General features: G+C 51.5%; 2 protein-coding genes across 2 annotated transcripts in view; one reads left to right on the top strand and one right to left on the bottom strand.

Moving 5' to 3' along the window:
• Positions 1-15,085, top strand: part of KCNC1 (potassium voltage-gated channel subfamily C member 1) — a 53,210-nt gene extending 38,125 nt beyond the window's left edge. The window contains exons 2-4 of the mRNA XM_007955592.2: positions 4,941-5,874; positions 12,849-13,037; positions 15,021-15,085. Of these exons, the coding sequence (XP_007953783.1) occupies positions 4,941-5,874; positions 12,849-13,037; positions 15,021-15,085 (1,188 nt within the window). The remainder of the gene's footprint in view (positions 1-4,940; positions 5,875-12,848; positions 13,038-15,020) is intronic.
• Positions 15,086-21,908: 6,823 nt separating this feature from the next.
• Positions 21,909-22,425, bottom strand: part of SERGEF (secretion regulating guanine nucleotide exchange factor) — a 324,210-nt gene continuing 323,693 nt past the window's right edge. Inside the window, exon 11 of the mRNA XM_042783005.1 lies at positions 21,909-22,144. Coding sequence (XP_042638939.1) covers positions 21,909-22,144 — 236 coding nt within the window. The remainder of the gene's footprint in view (positions 22,145-22,425) is intronic.

Genomic DNA, 22,425 nt, shown 5'->3' on the forward strand with positions numbered 1-22,425 from the left:
GAGGTCTCTTTCCTTTCCATATAAAGTTAGTGATCATTTTTTCCATATCTACATGGGTATTTTTATAAAAATAATAAATTTCTGCTGAAAAACTGCACAAAGATTTTCTAGATAGTAATTTTGGTGCCACTCCCTCTGACAATGTCACCCAGTGTGGTCCACACTCCCCACACCCCTTAGTGATGCCATTTGGGTGGAGAAAGGCAACATGGTCTGGCAGATGACAGGAATCAGGAAGCCCATGGAATAATGGTCAGGGCCTATGGACAGGAAATCCAGGGCTGGCATTGTTCAAGCAGGCAAGCATCTGTGGGCAACAGGAGAGGCTTAGGAGGCAGAGGCAAGGCAGATAGGCTGGAGCTGCCCAGCCTGTGAAAGAGATAGACAGAGTCAACTACCACGCAGGAGGCAGGGCAGAGGGGTGTATAAGGGGGCTACCAGGGCAAAGGCAGAGTGGGGGAAAATGCCTGGGGTCTGTATGTATTCATCGTGTGTGTGCTGTGTGTTTACACTGTCGTACCATCTGTGTGCTGTGAGTGTGTGTGCACGAGTACTGTTGGTGTGTGCTTGGGGGTGTATGTGCCTTGTGGTACAGCACCTGAGTGTTTACAATGTGTGGTTATATGTTTCAGTAAGCTCTAATGGGCTCCTTGTGTTTCATATGCATATGTGTATAGGAACACTTTGTTGTAATGTGTGTTCCCTTCACAAGCATAGAGTATGTACTTAGATACTGGCCGAGGTCTGGGAAGTTGTGTGTGTCTGTGGTCTGTGGGTGACTGTCCCATGTCCTGTGGGTAACTGAGAGTTGGAGAGGTTGATGGCCCACATTGGACAACACAGACCTTTGCTCTTCCCTGAGACCTCGACAGTCCCGGGATGACAGCCCAGGGTCACTGTGGCTACTCCCAAGGCTAGGGGCCTTCCCTGTGAGGGGGCAGCAGATCCCAGGAAATCCCCATCCCTATGCACATTTTCTCCACCCCTTGGTTGAGCTTCCTGAACAAGTTGAGTTCCTCTCCCAAACTGCCCTCTCCAGATCAGCAAGGAAGTAGACCAGGCCACTCAAAGGTATTGTTGGTGTCGGTCCCCTGGGCAAAGTGGAGGCAGCATCTCCATGTCTGAGGCTTTTCTTGTCACAGGTGCTAGTCTAGGCATCAAAGCCTAAGGAGGATTCAAGTGTGAATGGACTCCATCCTCTGGATCCAGGCATCATCCTTTCTCTCATTGCAAGAGAGTCTGGACTGTGGGTCCCAAGTTCCAAGATGGAACTCTCCAGGCAGAGTCAGGGGCCAGATACCCAATAAACCCAGTAATTTTTATGACTCTGGTGATAGAAAGAGCTTAGGTTCTGGAGTTAGATCAACTTTGGTCCAAGTCTCAGCTCCATACTGGCTTGAAGACCCTGGCTTATTTTCCCTATTTGGCACAATGGGATACGATCACCTATCTCACCAGATTGGTACAAGCATTAAGGCACATAATAGGTCCTCAGGCTTTGGCAGTATCTTCCCCTCTCCGTCCTGCACTGAGCTTACTCTGGAGGATAGGCAGAAGGAAGCTGAGGGTTCTGGGTGCAAGCTCTTGTTTGGCTGCACCCTGTGATGATCTATTAATATCTACACTTAGGAGAGTGTAGAGAGCTAAACAGGCCAGGAACACCTTCCTCCATAACACTTCTAAAGGTCTACTTGGACCCAGATGTGTCTGGGGCTTTGCCTGTGACAGAGGACAGACCAGGTTTCCCTGGAACAGAGGCTGGAAGGTACCCAGGTAGCCTAGGCAGGGAAGGAGGCCCAGTTTCCACCTCTCCCCTCCCTGGGGAAGAAGTCTTAGTGTCTGGCTCCAGGCCTAGATTCTACTGCCATCCACTCTTCCACTCCCTGAGGGCTGGACCCATCTTGAGGCTGTCCACTGATCCCCTGAAAACCAAGGTTTTTCCCACCCTAGTGTCATAAGGATGTTACCCAGGGCAGGCCTGTCCTGTTTCTGGGCCTCAGTTTCCCATCAGTATTTGTACTGTGAGAGGGGAAAATGGCAGAGCTTTGAGGGCCGATGGGGCATCTGGGAGTTAAAAGTATCTTGGGACATTAGTGTCCTGTCTGGGCTGTTCCCATGAGCTTCCTCAAGCATTGCAGAGCCAGAATTAGAGACAGACTCTGCCTCCCTGGGGGTGAATTTAGAGACTATTTAGGGAATATTTACTATACCTCAGGGCCACAGATGCCAGGGGGAGCCTTACCTGGAGAAGCTTTCCCAGGAGAAGGGAAACTTAGTGTGACATGGAAGGATGAGTAGAGTTTTGCCAGCTGGAGACTGGCAGGAACACTTTCTTGTGAAGAGAACAGCAGGTGCCAAGACATGGAGAGAAGGAAGATGCTCTGTGGTCAGAAATGACAGAGTTGCATGTGGCAAGAATGTGGGGATGTGTAGGGAGAGGACCCTGAGAAGCCAAATGAGGCCAGGGCATGGCAGGCCTCATGCCACAAGCTGAAGGGTTTGGGCTTTGTTCTGTGAGCAGCACGGCCAGGTGATACAGGGAGGGCTGGGATCATATGGGCTGCTCTTTTTAGCTGCAAGGAGGTAGGACTGGTGGCCGAGACAGAGCCTAGAAACCTGTTAGCCTTGATGGCACTGGCCCTCTTGAGAGAAAAGGGTCACTGTGAGCAGCGAGGAGAGGAGGTGCCGCTTGTCTCTGACCACTGGCCAGGACTGGGAGTCCAGGGGTGCAGTGGTCCCTGCTGCTTTTTTTCTTTACTTTCTTTATATTATGGTAAAATCTATGTAACATAATATTTGCCATTTAAATAATTTTGAGAATTCAGTGGTATTAATTATATTCACAATATTGTTTAACCATCAGTATTCCAAAATGTTTCCATCACCCTAAACAGAAACTCCATACTCATTAAGCAATGACTGCCTAATTCTCCCCTCCTTCAAGTCCTTAAACCAACTCCCTGCCCCCCTCCCAAAAAAAAAACCTCACTGCCATCAAGTCAATTCTGACTCACAGTGACCGTCTTTGGGTTTCTAAGGCTGTAAATCTTTGTGAAAGCAGACTGCCTCACCTTTTTCTTCCCCAGAGAGGCTGGTGGGTTCAAATCACCAACCTTTTGGTTAGCAGAGAAATGCTTTAACCACTACACCACTAGAATTCCTTGCTTAATCTACTTTCTGTGTCTATGCATTTGCCTAATCTAGATACTTCACAAAAGTGCCCTTTTGTGTCTGGCTTCTTAGTATAACATGTTCAAGGTCCAGCCATGTTGTAGCATGATTCAGAATTTCATTCCTCTTTATGGCTGGATAATATTACCTTGTATGGATATATCACATTTTGTTTATTCTGTTATCTGTTGATGGACACTTGGGTTGTTGCCACCTTTTAACTGCTATGATCTCTCCCATTTGGGTGGCTAGTTCTGTGGCCCTGGTCAACCCAGGCAGGGTTGTCTTGGTAATTCCAGCCTCCTGCCTCCCAAATCAATGTAAACAATGCCAATTGCTAGAGGCAGCATGCTGCCTTCTGCTACAAGGTGGGACCTTGGCATTTCCTGAAGTCGTCTATGAAGGTAGCTCTGGAGAAGAAAGATGCTACCCACTCCAGACTGTAGCCCTGGGCTGCCTCCTGAAAGATGGCCCTGCTTCTTCCATGGGCTGTCTTGATCAGGCGAGAAGGGGAGTCCAGTGGAGTGGGGAGTGGTGGGAGCATGCAGGTTGGAATGACCCCATGGGCCCACAGGGAAGGGCTGTTAGTCAGAGGTCCATGTGCCCAAGGCAGTGCCAAGGGAGGCTGTGGTATGTTAGAATTTCAGGAGCACCTGACTGGAGGCTGTGAGAAGAGACCTTGCTCAGAATTCAGTCTGCGCAGGAGGGTTTGAAACTCAGACAGCTGCTTGAGTTCACCACTTTAGTTACCCATGTCTTCTGAGGACTAAAAAGGCCCAGTGAGTCATTACATGGAGCCACCAAATCAAACCAAAGGGCTTCCTAAGCTTTTCTCCAGGGGTTCAGGGCCAGACTGGGTGGTTCAGGACAGGCTGAGTTATCCTGGCCATTTTCTTCCCAGTGATGGGGTCCACAAGCAGCAGGTACCATATATGTTTGGGAAGCCTCAGACCCCTATCAGCTTCTTCCTTCCTTTTACCCACACCCTACTTGGGTTCTGACAAGGAACACAAAGATAGACTCAGACTCTTGGCTTATGGTGCCCTTTGAAGACCCCTGGTGCAATTCTCCTCCCGATGCCTGACCCTCAACACAGTACCTCACACAGGTGATCATTCAGCCTATATTTGAATACCTTCTAGGATGAGAAACTCACTGTCAGGTTGGTGGTTGGAGTTTCTAGAAGCATAGAGTCTAGGGCAATGGGACAGATATACATCTTCCTCAATTCTAGATAGGCTAGAACCCAAAAGAGACCACATGAGTGAGCTATAGATCACAGAACTAGGAGGGTAGTTAGTGGGTGTGTTTTCTTTCAGGGACCCAGGCTTCTTTCCTCTGGTGGCTCTACTGTCCCCTAGGGATTCAGAGTCTTCTGTTGGATCCGCTGCATTTGAGCAGCATTAGGGGGAAGAAAGAGCATGGAAGATTGATGGGCCTGGCCTGAAAGTACCACACCTCTCTTTTGTCCACATTCCACTGTCCTCAACCTTGTCACTTGACCTCACTGGAAAATGTATTCTATTGTTTATCCAAGAGGAAGAGGAAATGGGTTAGTGAAAAGAGAGCAGTTTCTGCCATAACCCTGTACCTCCCTGAGCATCCTTACTCCAAAAGATGTATAACGTGGTCAGTGTGACTCACGTTAGGGTTATAGGGGGCATTGTGCAGGTATTTTCCCCTGGCTGGACACCAAGGCACCTTATGTTTCTCTGCTTTGGGTGGGTGGTCAAGCCACCCCTCTGACAGTGTTTGTTTCTCCCCCACAGTATGTGGCCTTTGCCTCTTTGTTCTTCATCCTGGTCTCCATCACCACCTTCTGCCTGGAGACCCATGAGCGCTTCAACCCCATCGTGAACAAGACAGAGATTGAGAACGTGCGGAATGGCACACAAGTACGCTACTACCGGGAAGCTGAGACAGAGGCCTTCCTTACCTACATTGAGGGTGTCTGTGTGGTCTGGTTCACCTTTGAGTTCCTCATGCGTGTCGTCTTCTGCCCCAACAAGGTTGAATTCATCAAAAACTCCCTCAACATCATTGACTTTGTGGCCATCCTACCCTTCTACCTGGAGGTGGGCCTAAGTGGCCTGTCCTCTAAGGCTGCCAAGGATGTCCTGGGCTTCCTGCGTGTCGTCCGTTTTGTGCGCATCCTGCGCATCTTCAAGCTGACCCGTCATTTTGTGGGCCTGAGGGTCCTGGGCCACACGCTCCGTGCCAGCACCAATGAGTTCCTCCTGCTTATCATCTTCCTGGCTTTGGGCGTGCTGATCTTCGCCACCATGATCTACTATGCTGAGAGGATAGGGGCCCAGCCCAATGACCCCAGCGCCAGTGAGCACACGCACTTTAAGAACATCCCCATTGGCTTCTGGTGGGCCGTGGTCACCATGACAACGCTGGGCTATGGAGACATGTATCCGCAGACATGGTCCGGCATGTTGGTGGGAGCACTGTGTGCACTGGCAGGCGTGCTGACCATCGCCATGCCCGTGCCTGTCATTGTGAACAATTTCGGGATGTATTACTCCTTAGCCATGGCTAAGCAGAAACTACCAAAGAAAAAAAAGAAGCATATTCCACGGCCACCGCAGCTGGGATCTCCCAATTATTGTAAATCTGTCGTAAACTCTCCACACCACAGTACTCAGAGTGACACATGCCCGCTGACCCAGGAAGAAATTTTAGAAATTAACAGAGCAGGTAGGAAACCTCTTAGAGGCATGTCAATCTGACCTTTTACTCCATCCCCTGTAGCGATGATTCCAGATTCAGTCAGACTGCTTCCTTAGCTCCGTGGGTGACCCAGGAACCCACACTCAGTCTCCAGGTTTGGAGCTTAGGGGCCCAGGGAGATGCTGGGCAGCCAAAATTCAGAAGGCAAGAGCCTCATTGGTGGTCCTGGGTAAGGAGGTTGATGCCGTTGGTCTCATGATGTTCTAAAGAGGCAACACGGCCCATGAAGTTGCTGAGGACTGTCTTAGCAGGAGCCCGAGGGGCTGCTGCTCAGGTGGGCAGGAGTTGAGTGTGAGTCTCTGACTCAGGCTACTGACCCAGTGTTGGGGCAGGGTGGGGGTGGGGCAAGTGTGATTAGAAAACACCAGGCGGCTTTTGATTTGGTCCTTACACAGCTACCTTTAGGCTGTGTAGACAGCAGAAATGGTGCATGGGATCTGGGCAGAGGGTCCCTGCAAAGGCAGAAGCACGGAGTCTCATCCCCCGACAGAGCCTGTCTCCATAGCTGAGTAGAATTCCTGCTCTGATTCCGGCTGCCTAGCTCCAGGTCCTTCCTAGAAGACACCTCTAGCCCTCCGTAACAAGCTTACTTACCCCATAGCATGCAGAACCAACTCATCTTCTACCACCACTCTAGAGTTTAGCATTTATCTTTAGGAACCTTTAGAGTGACTATAGCTTTCACGTTGTCTGTTTGGGTTGATGGTCAAGTGGGAGTTTTTGGTGGTCTTCTGATGGAAGTGGCTGGTAAACAAAGGACTAGAGGGGGCCACCACTCTGGCAGCTTAAATGAAAGTGCAACAGACCAGCAACAACCTCCCACCGAGGGTTCTCCACATTTCTGATGTAGGGACTGCAGCAGCAATACAAGTTATCCCAACCAGTGCACAACCACTTTCCCGTGAATTCACTGGGGGCCGGGGAGGGGGAGGGGGGGCATGCAACAATACTAGTCACTGTGGGATATATTCTAATATTCCATGGCTAGTGGTTTGTTATGGGACTATCTCAGTTTTATGAGAACCTGCTCATAGCACATAAAGTTGATCATGGGGCTCTGGTCCGTAGATAAAAAAAAGCCCATAGTCTACCTCTACCCATGGAATACCATCGACTTATTCTGTGGACACAGGGATTTCAAAGGAATGGATGACCCAGAGAATGATCACACTGAGCTGAGAAGGAGTGCTGGGGTGAATGGGGTGCTGGAGGATAGGGCTAGGTAGCAGTTAGCCTGTGACCCAGGTGTGTGCATGGAGGCTGTAGTCTAGCTGGGCTCAGGTGAGCATGTTTCCTTGAGGTGTGGGTGGCCTCCCCAGTGGATGATTGATTCTTTCTTCCCTGCTGATGTGCTCTCTGAACCATCACCCTCCTGATCTTGTTCTGGCTTCATTTCACAGCTACACCCACCACAGCAGTAAAGCCCACTTCTCTGCCCATGGAGGCTTTCCAGCCCTTTCCCTTTGCCCACCCTTTCCCCCTTCCTGAGATTCCTGTAGGCACCTGAGAGGAAAGTGGCTAGTGTCCTGGGCTGGGCCAGGGGATAGGCAGGGGTCTGAGAGGCAGAACAGAGGGCCAGAGGTCGGGCAGGGCTCCCCAGCCAAGGCATGGCTCCTGCTTGGCAATAGCCAGGCATGTGTCTGTGGGAAGCCCCTGCCCCACCTCTCTGCTTTGGATGAGCTGTCACTGAGCTGAGTGTCTTGACCTTAAGAGCCACCATCATGGAGCCCTCAGCTCCTCTCCAGGCCCAGCAGAAAGAGTTCAGCATGAGTGACATCATCATGGCTCTGCTTGGCCCTTCCATCCAGTCCTCCTAACCCTGGATCTTTCACAAGTGGTGTGCATTAGCATGGGTGCCCCAGGCCCACCTGCCAAGGATCCCTGGTTTATTCCAGTCAAGCACAGAATCCTCTGCTCGCCTAGCCACTGGCACAGTATTATCCATGTGCTGAGGTGCACACATGCACACAGATGAGAGCAGATCCCTGTGTTCAGATGTTCAGACGCGCATACCAGCTAGTCCCAGAGACACCAGCCCTCCTTCTATGCTGCAGCACATATCTCAAGCCCATGCACTCCTTCTGGACTCCTCTGGACCCCACAACCCTTTCCCAGCCTTGGCAGCCCTGCTTATGAGAGCCACCCTACCCTGGCCCCAGGTCTTTGGGACCCAGTGTGCACTAGCTTGGGCAGTCTCTATGGCTGAGGAGGTATTGGGGGATGGGGGGCCCTCTCAAGCTTGCCCTCTGGGGCCCAGATGCCTGAATCCTCCTTCCTGTCTCTATCCTCATTCCCTTCCCAAGTGCTCACCTCCCAGAGCAGATTTAGCTGAGGGAACAGATGACCCCAGAGAGGGAGGGAGGGAGCTGCTGGTGGTGCTGCCCTGATGTTCTGGCCTGTCCACCTCATCTCAGAGACCCTGCTGAGCCTCACCCCTCACCAAACACTCCTCCCTCCAGCCTTTGGGGTCCAGCCCAGGAGCTGTTGTGTAAAACTCAGATTATCTACCACCAGCAAGCTCTGCAGCCCTTAAGGGGCATCCCCTCCCCATGTCTGCACCAGTGAGTCCCTTCCCATTTCCCTTTCTGCTTGTAGCTATGGGCCAGATGAGCCTGGGGTTGGGGTGAGTTTGTGAGTGAGTGAGGGGGAAGCCAGGGTGAAGAAGACAAATGTGGCGGGTAGAGACCAGGCCCTACCATGGGAGATGAGATGCAGTCCCAAGGGCAGTCAAACAGCCTAAGCTGGGGTTCCCCAATCCCACCTGAAAAGCAAGCTGGGCTTTGAGGGTAGTCACCCACACCCCTCATTCCTGCCAGCAGCACCTTCCCTGACTCCCACCTCCTGAATCCTTAGGTCTGTGTCTGTTCCAGGGTCTCCTCTGTGTCATGGCCTGTGTGGCTTCAGTGTTTGGAGGTCTTGTCCTGGGGAGTTATAGTATCAAGGGGTAGTCAAGGGTCCTATTCTCAGCTGGTTGTAGGGCCCTACAGGGGATGCCAGGAGGGTACTCTGGTGCAGCCAAGGACTGCCTAGTGCTGACAGGAGAAGCAGCTCTTCTCCTAGAAGGGGGCTCCCTCCCCCATATGCAGTTTGGGGCCCAGACTACCTGCTCTGGACAGTTCAGCATGCTCCCTCTCTCCTGCCATGTCCATTCACGTGTGTCTTGTCCATCTCTGCTCCTGTGATGTGGATCAATCCTTGTGGTGCTGTGTCCTGGGCTCTAGGGTCCCGCTCTCGGTGAGCAGGGGGCTGGCAAGGGAGGAGGGAATGGGGCCAGGCTCCCTCCTGCCCGTGGCACTCAGGGCAGCAGTCAGTTCCCAGAGAAGCCCCTTATCTGTGCCTGTTGGGAGCTCCCACTGCAGCCTCTGGGTCATCTTTGGTGGTGGTGGTGGTGATTGGTGGTGGGCAGTGGGGGTAGGTTCTCCCTTGAGCAGCTGAGTCCAAAATGCCCCTATCCCCTGTCCATTCCACCATTCCGCTGTGAAGCTGCAGTGGGTGCTGAGGAAGTGATGTGACACCATGGGGTATGGAGAGTAAGGGGGTTGGGGGCAGAGTTGAGCAGGCAGGGTGTGGGGTGTTGGCCCTCCATACTGGGTGTCAAAGCACAGGGTAAATAGCTTGGGCCCTGAGTGGGTTCCTTGATGCCCCCAGGCAGGATAAGAAGTAGTGGAGAAATGGATGGACTCTGAGGGCCAGGCATGGGTGTTCTTTTCTGTGCTGTTCACATTCTCTCTCTCTCTCTCTCCACTAATCATGTCTCTCTCTCTCCTCGTTTTGTTACATGACTTGTGCTGGTTCTCGTGATTGTACTCTGCTCGTTTCTCTCACAGACCGTTCCCATTTAGCCCGGGATGTTTTTTCCTTGAGCCCTCAGCTGGGCAGACCCCAGCAAACCCCCACCCTACCCCAGCCCTGCGTGCGCCCCCAGCGCCCGCTGCTGGTGCAAACAGTAAGTACATCTGGCAGTGCCTGGAGACCAGGGCAGACAAGCCAGCCCTGCTGGCCAGCCATGTGGGTTCTCCTTGCTCCAAAGTTTAAAAAAAAAATGACCCTCTCACAGACGCTCATCTCAGCCCATTTCAAAGCCTGGAAATCATCTCTGTAAGACACTGCCCATGCTGCCATTTCACCATTGTGGGCTGGTGGGTCTAGTATAGGGTCAGGGGCTAGGGACCAGGGACCAGGGACCAGGGACCAGGGGAGGAAGGGCTCGCAGCCTTCCGGGAAGAGGAGGAACCAAGGCCCCTTGTGTCATCTCATCCAAAAGATGGATGTAGCAGGATGGGGACTCTTGGGCAAGCTCACCCCTCTGGCCCATCCCCTAGGCTCTCCAGATTCAGAGAAATGGCCCCTCCTTGGTTTCTCTTCCAGCCACTCTTCCATTTGGGGAGGGAGAATGCCCTAAGTCTCTGAAAGCATCCCCAAACTGCAGACAAACCAACAGTCCAGTGAAGCTGGGTTCAGTCACCAGATGAGACATAAATACCCCTACCCCCATCATTGTTCCCTCCTCAGAGGTCAAGGTTGAAAGAAGCAAGTCCCAGGGTTGTCCTGGGGGCTTCCTCAAGGAAGGATCGCTCCAGCTCACATCCACCACAGGAAATGTGGCTGCTCCTTGTTTCCTGCCCCAGGAGGGAAAACCAGTCCAAACCTTGGACCCATTGAAGGCTGTGGAAGCTGGGAGCCCCAGGGGCAATGGCACTTGTAGGCATACAGTGGGTGGTGGCTCAGCACCCACAGACCTGGAGGAGGGGACTCAGTCACCTCCATGGAGACAGAGACAGGGAGGGACACCAACCTTTGACCCATCCCCTGGGCAAGAACTGCACTGACAGAGGAAGGCCAGAGAGACAGCAAGTCCTTGCCTCCCTCCCCAGATGGAGACACTGCCTGGGAGGACAGGTTGTCTTCCCCTTGAGGAAAATGTGTGCAGGGTATTACGGGCTTCAACTTCCTCTCCTCCCATCTACTTCCTCCTCCTCCTCCTCCGCCTTCTCCCCTCCTCTCTCCCCAAGCACCCTGCTCCCTGGCCTAGAGGCCCTGGGAAAATAAGACGGGCCAGACACAGTGGGAGGCAGGTCCAGGCACATCTGTGAGCACACATGTGTGCATGCAGACCTGTCTGCTCTATAGACCCTCAGCCCCCAGGCCCCAGAGAAGCCCCAGCCCCAGTCATGTGGTGTCAGGGTAACCTTGGTAACTGGCCTTTCTGGTTGAGAGTCTATTGGGGAGTGAAGCCCATGGGGTTTGTCAAGAAACGCACTGTACGTGAAACGCTTTGCCATCTTGTATGAGAGATTTTTTTTAAGTTCCAAAATTATGATGGGATTTTTTTTTTTTTTTTTTGGATTTGCTTTATGAATAAACCTGATTGGTCCATTTCTCTTTTGAGTGACTGCCTCTTTGTAGTGACATGATGTGTGCACGGGTGGTGATCCCACCCACGTGCATGCTGAGTGTGTGCACGCGGGGAAGGATCACTTCTGCGTGTAGTTACATGATGTGAACAGGGATCATGGAAGTGTCAAATCTGGGTGGAAATTGCATCCAGCTTTTTCCCCCTCCTTAATCTTTAGGAAAGCCTTTCTAATATGGTCAACACCCTAGCTGGTTTTCTTCGTCCCCAAAAGGGCTCACCCTTGAGGCTTTTACTTTAGATGAAGATTTGAGGAGGTCACAGGGGGCATTCTGGGGACTGAACTGGCCAAGAAGATTCTGCTTTGAGGACCCGAGAGCATGGAGCAGGCTCAGTCCCCAGGAGGGATGGGGGTAGGGGCAAAGGCCAGTCAGAGCTACCTCTGCCAGCCCCAGGGGCTTCCACAGCTCTGCCCTGGAGCCGGAGAGGCCATACTTTCTCTGACCATACTTTGCCCCCCTCCAAATGTGCCCCTTCCCAGGTTCCTTCTCAGGCTGCTGCAGAGGCCAAGGCTCAAGTCCTTCCCCACCAAAGCCCATCAGCCGCTGCTGTCTTCTACATACTCATTTGCTCTGCTTTGCCAGGGACACTGATGAGAGGAGACAGAGGGATGGGAGCCACTCCCAGACCCATGTCCTGCTGTCACAGCCTCATGCATATATCCGTGTTGTGCCTGTGCGCGATGACCAGGCCTGCTGGGGCAGAGCAGGTGGAGGAATTGGGCTTGGTCTATATGGGAGCAAAGTAGACTGTGTGTGGCCAGATTGAGTCTGTGTGGGGGCCAGGGATAGTGAGTGGTCAGATTGGATCTGCATGGGGGACTGAGTAGACTGGGTGACCCAGCTGAGTCAGTATGGGGGTAGAGCATGCAGAGTGACAGACTGGGTATAGAAAGGGATGGGGGTGGGGCAGGCAGAGTGATCAGATAAGGTGTGTGGGGGAGACAGCATAAACTGAGCAATTAAATGGGACCTAGATGGGCATGGAGGAGATTTGATCAGATGGGGGCTGTATGGGGATAGACCAGGCTGAGTGTCTGGGCTGGGTCTGAGTGAGGTTAGGGAAGCCTAAGTGACCGGCTGGCTGGAGAATGGGAGGCTCTGGTCAGCAGCAAAGGTGTCCAAAAAATGCCACTTCTCTGGACTGGAGTGCTTCTGTGTGTCTGTCTGTCTCCTCCCTGAGCTCTGTGTCTGGCTCCTTCCCCATGACTGCATTCACACCATCCTGTCTCATCAGCCGGCCTTGGGCCCTGGGCCCACTCCCAGCACTGCGCCCACTAGGCTCATCACCAACTCATCTTTTTGCAAACTTTGAGCAAACCCAGGACCCCTTCCTGTCCTCCTAGCAATGTGGGCAGCCCATAGGCTGCCTGAATGACTTGATGACCCCCAGCCTCGGCCTCACTCCACGGCCCACCTGCTCTCCCTTCCTGAGGACTGGCTGCCCTTTGCCAATGCCCCACCTCTGGCCTATCCCCCCCACTAAACGGTTTTCAGTGTCTCAATAGCTTCTGCTTATATGTTTGAAGATTCCAAACTGAATGGGGAGGTGGCGAAGGCCGCGCTGGCGAACGAAGACTGCCCCCACATAGACCAGGCCCTCACTCCCGATGAGGGCCTGCCCTTTACGCGCTCAGGCACCCGCGAGAGATACGGACCCTGCTTCCTCTTATCAACCGGGGAGTACGCGTGCCCACCTGGTGGAGGAATGAGAAAGGGTATGTAGAGGAGGCTGGCGCGCTCTGCATCATCAGGACGCGCCTCGCTCCCGCAGATGGGGGGCGGGCGGCGGGCGAGGGGCGCTGAGGGGCAGACAGGCACACTGAGGGGGGCATGGAGTGGAGGGAGTCCCCGGGGTGGCCCTTGGAGGTCTAAGTCCCTTTGTCCAAAGTGGATGTCAGGCTTCCAGAGAAAACCTCAGGTTGGCAGTGAGCTAAGGGGCAGGTAGGGGCTTGGGATAGGCTGGCTGACTGGGCTGTGACCCAAAAGCAAGGGATTCAGGAATTTTCTAGACTGCTCCGGCAGAGAGCAGGTTAGGCCCACTGACCTGAGAGGAGGATAGTGGTAGGCCTGGACAGGCTTGGTTTAGTCACCCAAGGTCCACACTCTGGAAGAATTATCCTTTCATGAGAGTGCATAGGCCAGTGGGAGGGGAACATGAACAGAGAAGTGACTTCAGGCCTTGGGGGTGAAGCCAGTGTTCTTTCAAATGTAAGGTGTGTGCCAGTCAGAGTATTGCTAGTGGCAGTAGAGAAGGTGCCAAGAGAAGGTGTGTTAGCAGGACTCTGCGGACCCCTTGGGTCCCCAGTGCCCAATGACCACAGCCCTGGGTGTGGATCAGAAGCCCCCTTGTGGTTGGTGAAAGCCCAGACCGGTGGTGGCCTCTCTACTCAAGGTTTCGTAATAGATCCTTAGGCTGACCCAGCTGGAGAGAAAAGTTTCTAGTAGAGCTGGAGCATGGGCTGGGGAGAGACTCGGGGTGGGGCCCAGAGCACCCTGGCTCAGGGCTACAGGTATTGGCCTGGAAAGTGGAGGAGGTGAAGGAAGTCACCCTTAGCATAGCAGGCGGGCTGGGCAGCTCGTGCATGTCTGGGAAGCCTCCCCCGCTCACATAGGATGCATGCTGACCGGGGTGAGCAGGGCTGGACTAGGTAGTTGGTTTTCTGAGAGCAACAGTTGGTATAGCCCGAGGCCATTCACAACTGCTCAAATATTTGAAGTAGTTAAGCACAGAACTCAAAAGGCAAACAGAAGAGGCAAGATAGCTGCACTAAGAGGTGGGAAAATCCTTCTGGCCATGGTGCTTAGTTGAAGCAAATGACCCCACCAGGTGTGCCCACCTGGCCTAGGCTGGCCCCTGCTTCCTTGCTCTGCCCAGAGGTACCTTGGACCCCAGTGCCATGTACCATTCCCTGCATGGTGCTGCATGCTGGAGGGCTGCTGGCCTTGGGAAGGGCCCCATCCTTGGCACCTTCCATGGATGGGCCGGATGTCTGCCTTTGCAGTTGGCTTTTTATCAAGGTGGAGGTTCTAGAATGCCAAGGAGCAGGGGCAGCCCTGGAGAGAGAGAGGGAAACAAATAGACCATCCCCAAAGGCTGTACCCTACCCAGAAAATCTCATGGGCTGCCTGTTTCCTTCATCTTGAATGTTGGGTCAATCAGTGTGGCCTCAAAGAGCAGATAGAAGAGTCTGTTTACTGTGTTTCCAGAAGCCCAGGGAGTGTGGACAGAAGGTGGCCCAAATTCCTGTAGTGGCTAGGGACCCCAGCGGCACCCACTGTCCACAGGTGATCCCCACTCTCTAATCCCATAGAGATTTGGGTGTCAGAGTATTTGGGAGAGGCACCAAAGTGAAGCCCCAACCCACATCCATCTGACCCCTGCTCTCATGAAGTCATGCCAGCCACTGAGGACTTTGCTTTTCTCAGGAGAATTCTGAGCCGTGCGCCATGCAGGTGTCTGAGCTCGTTGCAGAGTAGGAGACAAGTCAGGGACTCCACCCCGTTCCCCAGGAGGGAGAGAAAGAGGCGTGCTAGGCTGGCTCACTGCATGGGAAAACCAAGCCAGCTGGAGAAGAATCTGCCTGCCTCTGCATGCGGCTGTTCTGTCTTTCCTCCTCCTTCCTTAAAAACTAAGTACCAAGCGGGATGGGAAAGCCAAGAAGAGAAGCTCAAGTGTTAATTGTATTCTTTACATACAGATCTTTGCAAAGAAAGCCCTGTCATTGCTAAGTATATGCCGACAGAGGCTGTGAGAGTGACTTGACCAGGCGGCTTGGCCGAGGACACTGGTGGCTATTAAGCATCTGGGTGGACCTGCAGCCCCTCCTCACCCTCGGACAGAGTAAATTCACGCCATGCAGGTTTGCCGGATGGGTCCGAGTGGCACAGGCATTGTACTAGGACGGACGTAGCTTTTTCTACGGCCAAATGGTAACTGACCGTAGAGGATTTCTTTTCATTCTTTTCATTTTTTTAAGAATTTTCTTTCATTTGAGGGGGTGGTGGGAGGGGATCCTTAGCATGACTTGCATGAAGTTAAACAGAAAACCCAGCCAACCAAACGCACCAAACCCCTGCAAGTGTATGATTACCTTAAACAACAACAGCGAAAAGAAAAAGCAAAAGTTCTCTATTTTCTTTTGAAGCTCGTTACTTTTACACACATTGTTGAAGCCAAACTGTAACGGAGCTCAGTAGAAGCCTGTGCATTTCTAGGGGTGGGGAGAGGAGGGCTGGGGGCGGGGACGGATTGCTTCCCTTTTTGGGTATGAGATCTCTTGAGAGTTAAGGTTCCAGAAAGGGCAGTCGGTCAGTCAGCAGTCACATTGCCCTCGCCTTCATAGTTCATCTCATACGCGGAGACTGAGAACTTTGCTCCAAATAGGATTGCGGAAACTCGCACCTCTGCCTTCTTCCCTCTCCATTTGGCATGCTTGTGACCCAGCGGATGTCACCCCAAGACCTCTGACAGCAGCTAGTCTAGGTTGATTCTGTCATCTTATCGGTGTGTAGATCCAGTGTGACCACCTTTCATGACAAATTGTTCATAGTAAACAATACCATACAGATTTAAAGTGTTTCTTTAAAACCAGGATGTAGAGCACCAAAAGATCAGGACCACGGGAGGAGCAACCTCCTCCACTTTTATTAAGGCACAGCCTGGCACTGTATGCAATTTAGAACTTCCAAGTAAAAAACTGCATGCCCAATGTAATGCAAAGCGATTCTAGCATGAAATAAATTTTGTATCATGGTTTCTGTATAGTCTAAAGCAGATTTGTTTTCCTGAAGCAGTCGGGAGGTTTGCAGAGACACACTCCTGCATTTCAAATAAATATAGTATTTTCCCAACAGAAACAGGGGACAGTAGCTTGGCTTTGGTCTGATTCTAAAATTAGGGGAGGGGAGGATATTTTTGAAAAACACATGCTTGAGTTGAAAAAAATGCAACATGTCGAGCTTTCACTGCAGCTGGTAACACTTCCTGGAAAGAGAACAATGATGCTTTAACAGCCTCCCTCCTACCTGGGCCCTGGCCCCCAATAATAAAAAGCTGATTTTCGAGATGAAGCATTGATTTGGGTTTGTTTTTCTTGCCTTAAGGCAGTGTCGTGATTCTGCACCCAGCCTCTGGTCAAGCCCACTGTGGCCGGGCTGGGGTAAGCCTGTGGGTGAGCTCCTCTGGGCACTAGAGAATCCAGGAATGTTTGAGTGGAAAGAGTCCTTAAAGGTTATGTAAGTCAACCTCTAAGCATTTTACAGACATGAAACTAGGCCCAGAGAGGGCAATGACCCACCTCAAGGTGCTGGCTATCCTCTCACTGGTGGGGAAAGCCAGGCCCTAAGGAAGAAAATGCCCTCAGGAACCCCCCCCCCCCTTTGTAGGCAAGGTGGGAGGGTAACTCCTTGGGCTGTGATCCTGTTGGGTGTGGGGAGGGAGGCAGTTCTCAGAAGGGGTGGGGTATACAAAGACCTGACCCTAAGACCATTATAGAGTGGCTCTCTGGGCATAGCCACTTCTCCATGGAATCATGCCATATTGATGAATCCTTGAATCTGGTCATGTCAGAGCTACCAGCTTCCTCTGCAGACCATAGTCACCTCCCTCCTGTGGCCATCCTTGAGTTCGATGGAGCCAGAGGCAGGGGTCTGTCTGCCACGTCTGACACCCCACCCAGCTGTGCCCTTGCTGGACCCAGTCAGGTGGACCACCTTATTTTATAGCCCCTCTCTTAGTTTGGAGGCATCTCTGAAAGGGTGAAGCCATCTCTTGGAATCCTGATTTGCTGGGATTGTTCACTTGACATTGTTGGTGGGGGATAGGGTGGGGGATAGGGTGGGGGATTAGGGTTCCAATTCTCTTCCTATCCATTTTGAAATTCCAGGAATATTGGTGGAAAGAGACCCTAATGAGTCAGTCAACGTCTGAGTATTTTACAGACACAAAACTGAAGGCTAGAGAGGGAAATGATATGCCCAGGTCCCACTAACAGGATTTCAGATCCCCTGACACTTCCAGCACGACCTGAGTCAATGATCAGAGAGGGAAGCTTAAGATGGTGCCCAATTATCATCTAACAGTTCCCCATCCTCACTAAGATTTTGCCTTAACTTTCTGGTGCCCTGTGCAGCCCGGGAACCAATGGGGTGGGGGTCAGTGGAGCAGTGAACATACTCAGGCATCTGCCCCAGAGGTTATAAGGCTAAAGAGCTATCAGGTCCACAATATGTAACAACAATTCATAAGTAGCAGGATATACAAGCCAAGCAGCCTTGGCTGCTGTAGGAAGGGTAATGTTCACTCTATCCAGGAAACTCTATCAAGGAAATGCCTCTGGTATACTCAAAGTACACTCAAAGTACTCAAAGTGGGATTCAACACAAAGCCATTTGGAATATGGGTTTTTAGGAACATGGTAGCTAATGGAGAAAGGGATTAACATACACTGAGCATCTACCATGTGTTGGGTGGACATCTTATAAATGCTTTCTAATGATAGCTCACAATAAATAATTCAACTTTCCCGTTTTAGAGAACAAGGCTGGGAGAGGGAAAGTAACTGGCCCAAGGTCACACAGCTAGTGAGTGGTGAAGCCAAGATTTTAACCCACGTGGTTTGATTCCAGAGCTCAGGTTAAACTATCTCAAGCTAATTGAGGCCTTCCTGGGCCTGGCCCTTAGGAATAGAATTGATCAGAACACCAGAGTCGTGGGTCCTAAATCCCAGGAACCTCTCGGGGCCTGGCCTCCTCTCCGTCTTCAGGAAGTGCCATGGGTGACAGATGGGGCGGCTTCACATCCTGCCATTTGCTCCCAGTTTGAGCCTTCTGTACATACATTGACTTTCCCTCTCAGACTTAAACACCCCGTTGCTCCAGGAATAAAGTTTAAGCTTCTTAAGGTTGCTTGTAAGACCCCACCACTTCTCCTCTTCCAACTCCCCATCTCCCCACTCTCTGGGCTCCAGCTGCTCTGATATCCTGAACTTGTAGCAGTTACACACACACACCTGGAACCCCTTCCCTCTAAGACCGCAGCTATGTCCCAACTAACTTGCTAACTCCCAATTCCCAGTTATCACTAAGTCACTTCATCTGGAAGTGGTGCATGCCTGGGGCATGGTGGGTGGGCTTTGTTGTGGATCCTGGACCTAGATTCACCATTCACCAAGCACAGTCTCATCTAACATTGGTCTTGTGGGCCTCACAACCTATTTGGACCAAGGGTGGGTATGTCAAGGGAAGATGGGGTGGCTGTGCTCAGGAGGGGAGAGTGTGTGTGGTAGGCAAGGATATAAACATCCCACGAGCCTTGGTAAGTGGTTCGACTATCAACAATCACCCCAGGGACCAGGCCAAAGACCTGTGAATACTCTACTCATGCCCCTCCTTTCTTCCTTCCCTTTCCTCCTTCTCACAGGAGGGATGTGAAGTGTAATTCACTTAATCAATCAGAAAAAAAAAAAAAAGTAATTTAAAACTGAGTGGGTATTTTCTGAAGTTAGTTCCTGTGGTTCACTAGTGAACCAGGTTGATAATATTGGACATTGACTTGGAAGCCACAACATTGTCATCAAACATTTGTAAAAGGGATAAAGGCAGGGGATGGGGTGGAGGGGTAAAGGGACCACAAAACCCACTCATTAAAGTAATGAGGGTCCTCACAGTGACCCTCAGGATATACTGACCTGTTCATTCATTAACAAACATTTACTGGGCACTTCCTCTGTACTAGGACTCATCCTCGATGAAGGTGTTCCTGAACTGACCAAGACTTGGTTCCTTGCTCTCAAAGAGCTCATGGTCTATTAGGAAAGAGGAGGTTGGTCATTTATAATACAAGTCTGAGAATGACCAGTAGGGATCAGAGGGGCCAGAAAAGACTTGGAGATACTATCAACACCCCCTCACCACTCTGGAACTTTTGGGCACTCCTCAGGTGTACCTGGAGAATGCCAGTTCCACCTGAAGTTGCTGCTGGGAAGGGCAGGACAGAGAAACTCAAGGTGATGGGACCACCTGTGGGATCTTCTAGAGCCAAGAGCCATTTATTATTCCATGTGTAGGTTATCTGTACTCAGCCTGCTTCCAAAAAGGATGTGACTCAGGTTCTGAGGGTCTGAGGTTCTAGATCAAAGAGCTTAGGGCTGATGCAACATATTCCTATTTCAGCATAGGAAGGAATGCCCGGATACATCTTTCTTGTGACCACAAGGAAGCCTTAGGAGAAGCAGTAGGACTCAGCAGCCGAGGACTTGGGATGTTGGTTTCTTCTAGCAGATGCTGAAAGAAGTAGGAGGGAACTTTATATTGCAATCCTGTGAAAGAGTGTTGATTCTTTGTGAGTTGGAACTCTGAATGGGAGATCTGGCCCTGAGCACTATTCAGTGTTAGACTGATTTCTGAACTGTGTGTGTGATGCAGACCACCTAGCCTGTGGGACAGTGGGGAGTGGTCAGTTATCTTGGGCTTGCTCCAGTATGGGTCATCTCTGGGCCATCTAATTGCTCCATCACCGTGGGTTTGGCCATCTGGTAAGACCAGTTCAGAGTGCATGGAGATGTCCTTTCTTTCATCACAAGAGTGCTTGGAGGATGTGTTGGCCCCTATTGGTTCTGGGAAGGGGCAGGGCAAAGGCTTTGCTGGCCAGGGCAGGCATATTTCTAGGGTACAAGATTTGGAGCAGGATTCTAAGTATTGGTATCTGAGATCAGCCCATGGCTGTGAGTGGTATCTAGGTTCAGGCCTGTGGGGGTCAGGATTTCCTTCATCCCCACGCCAGCGTTGTGCCCACCCCAGGTCCCAGGGCCATACTCTATTCCACTCCTCTGGTTCAGGACTCAGGAGCTCTGGTGGTGTAGTGCCGAAGGCATTTGGCTGCTAACCAGAAGGCCGGTGGTTAAGCCCACCAGCCACTCCTTGGAAGGAAGACTGGACAATTTATTTCCATAGTGATACTGCCTTGGAAACCCAAGGAGGGGTCGCTATGAGTCGGATCCGATTCGACAGCAGTAAGTTTGGCTTGGAGTTTCAGTGGCTCAGGGCTCTGGCTGGGTCATTTCTCTATCAGGACCCTGGACCAGCAGTGAGGTGTATGGCCTTGAGATGGTCCCTTTCTCTTGCTATGCCTTCATCTTCCCATGTGAATAATGAAAGTGTTGGATAAGATCAGTGGTTTTTAGACTTTCTCAAGGACCCCTTATCAAATGAAAACTTATATGAAGCCCAATATATAATACACATATAAATAAAGCTGATTTGACTAAGGTGGGATAGTTTGCCTTCCTTTACCCATAGCCTACCTAGTGGCCACTGAGGTCTGAAGAGAATCCTAGAGCTCTAAAGAAGGCAGTTTGAAGGCCACTGGCTTAGATGGTTATGAAAGGACCTCCCAGCTTTTATGTCCTGAGATTCTATAATTCCTCTTAAAGCCACTGGAGCACAGTCCTCACAGACCCAAAACCTCTTCTGAGTCACAGAGAAGGCTGTGTGGGATGAGCCACAGACATGGCTGGTAAGCTGGTGACACTGCCACACTATCCTCTGGAGAAAGGCCTCTCCTAGGTCCTCTGGTCAAGACCTGTCACCAGTCACAGCAGTAAGAAAGGTGCTGTGTCCCCCAGAGCCAGAGCTGCAACCTGGGGAAGTAAGGATCCTGGGATCTGACCTGGTCCCGATCTCACTCGAGGGCCCTCCTCCTGCAGAGGCAGATCAAAGACAAGCTCTCAGCCTTTGATATTGCTACCCCTACAGACTCCTCTCCACATGCTGTGACCTTAGGATCCCCTACCTTCATATGAAACTACAGAGGTTGGCAATTACTGGTATACAGACTAGTTCTAGAGTTTTTCCTGGTTCAGATGAAGGCATAAATCTTCTGAGAGTTTCAGTGGCTCTCGACCCCTTGGTCTGTCTTAGGAGTCTCCTCTGCTGGGTCTTTCCAGAGGTCTTGTCTTTTCCTCCATTTACTCATGTCCACTTCCTTCCACCCCCACTCCCGAGCCTTCTCCTTTGGCCCGTATCACCAAGACAAGAGCTCCTTCTTGTCTAATTATCCAGGACATCTGAACATCCTCAATATTCTTCAGTCAGCAAACTACATGCTCTGAGTTCTGAGAAAAAACTCTAGAAGAGGCTGTGGCTGCTCTAGGCATGGCCTAGGAACTCTTTGTCTTGATGAATCCAATGCTGCTGGACCAAAAGAGCCACTGGAGATATGACTAGATTTTCTGATGCCACCGGCAGGGACAGGATGGAGCATTCCTGCTGGTGTTTTAGCTTTCCATGTCTCTTGGCAAAGACTTCATTCTCATCTGCTGAGCAGAAAAGGGTACCTGGGTCCTTGAGCCCTGGACACAGAGTAAACAGCATCCCATCTTTCTGGTCTGTGGTCAACCCAACCACCAGGGCCCCCTGAGCCACCTCTAATACCCAGCAAAGCAATTCGATGGGAAAATATTTGGTGGGAAAAGCCACTTTATTAAACGTTCTGTCACAAGTTCCTCACTTCTGGACTTGTCAGATTGGCTTTGGGTTGAAGCTTTTGATTGTCTTTCCTTCTAGTTTCACTCTTTGTACGTTGTTTCCTAAGATTCAGCACCTTCAGTGGCATCTGGGGATGAGTCCATGACCTTGGGGCCCTGGACTAGTGCAGGAAGGGCTGGCAGCTGGCAGAGGGCCAGGGAGTGGCCAGCTCCACAGCCCACATGGAGTCCTTGTGATGATTTCAGAGCCTGCACCAGCGTGGGGGCCCAAATGTTGGCTTCAGTGCCATCCCCGCACATGCCATGCTCGTTCCAGCCCCAAGAGTAGCATACACCACCTGTAAAACAGAGGGCAACATGGCTGAAACGTTCCCTTGAGAATGCAGCTTACATATGAAACTAGCACAGCGCAGAGAGACCTAGCGGCATGCTCATTCTCCCTGCTTCACCCCTGCCCCTGTTGCTCTTGCTCTAGTGTTTCCATTTCTACCAACCCACAGCCCTTCATGCTCCAGATCTGTCTGTCCTCCTTGGCCCTTCCCTCACTGTCATCCCCCACATATAACCCATCACCAAGACCTCCCGAGACTCTACCTTCAAAAATATTTCAAATTCCACA

This window comes from Orycteropus afer, unplaced genomic scaffold (genome assembly GCF_000298275.1).
Source record: "Orycteropus afer afer isolate SDZICR_OR568_19922 unplaced genomic scaffold, OryAfe1.0 scaffold00014, whole genome shotgun sequence".
Taxonomy (NCBI): Eukaryota; Metazoa; Chordata; class Mammalia; order Tubulidentata; family Orycteropodidae; genus Orycteropus; species Orycteropus afer.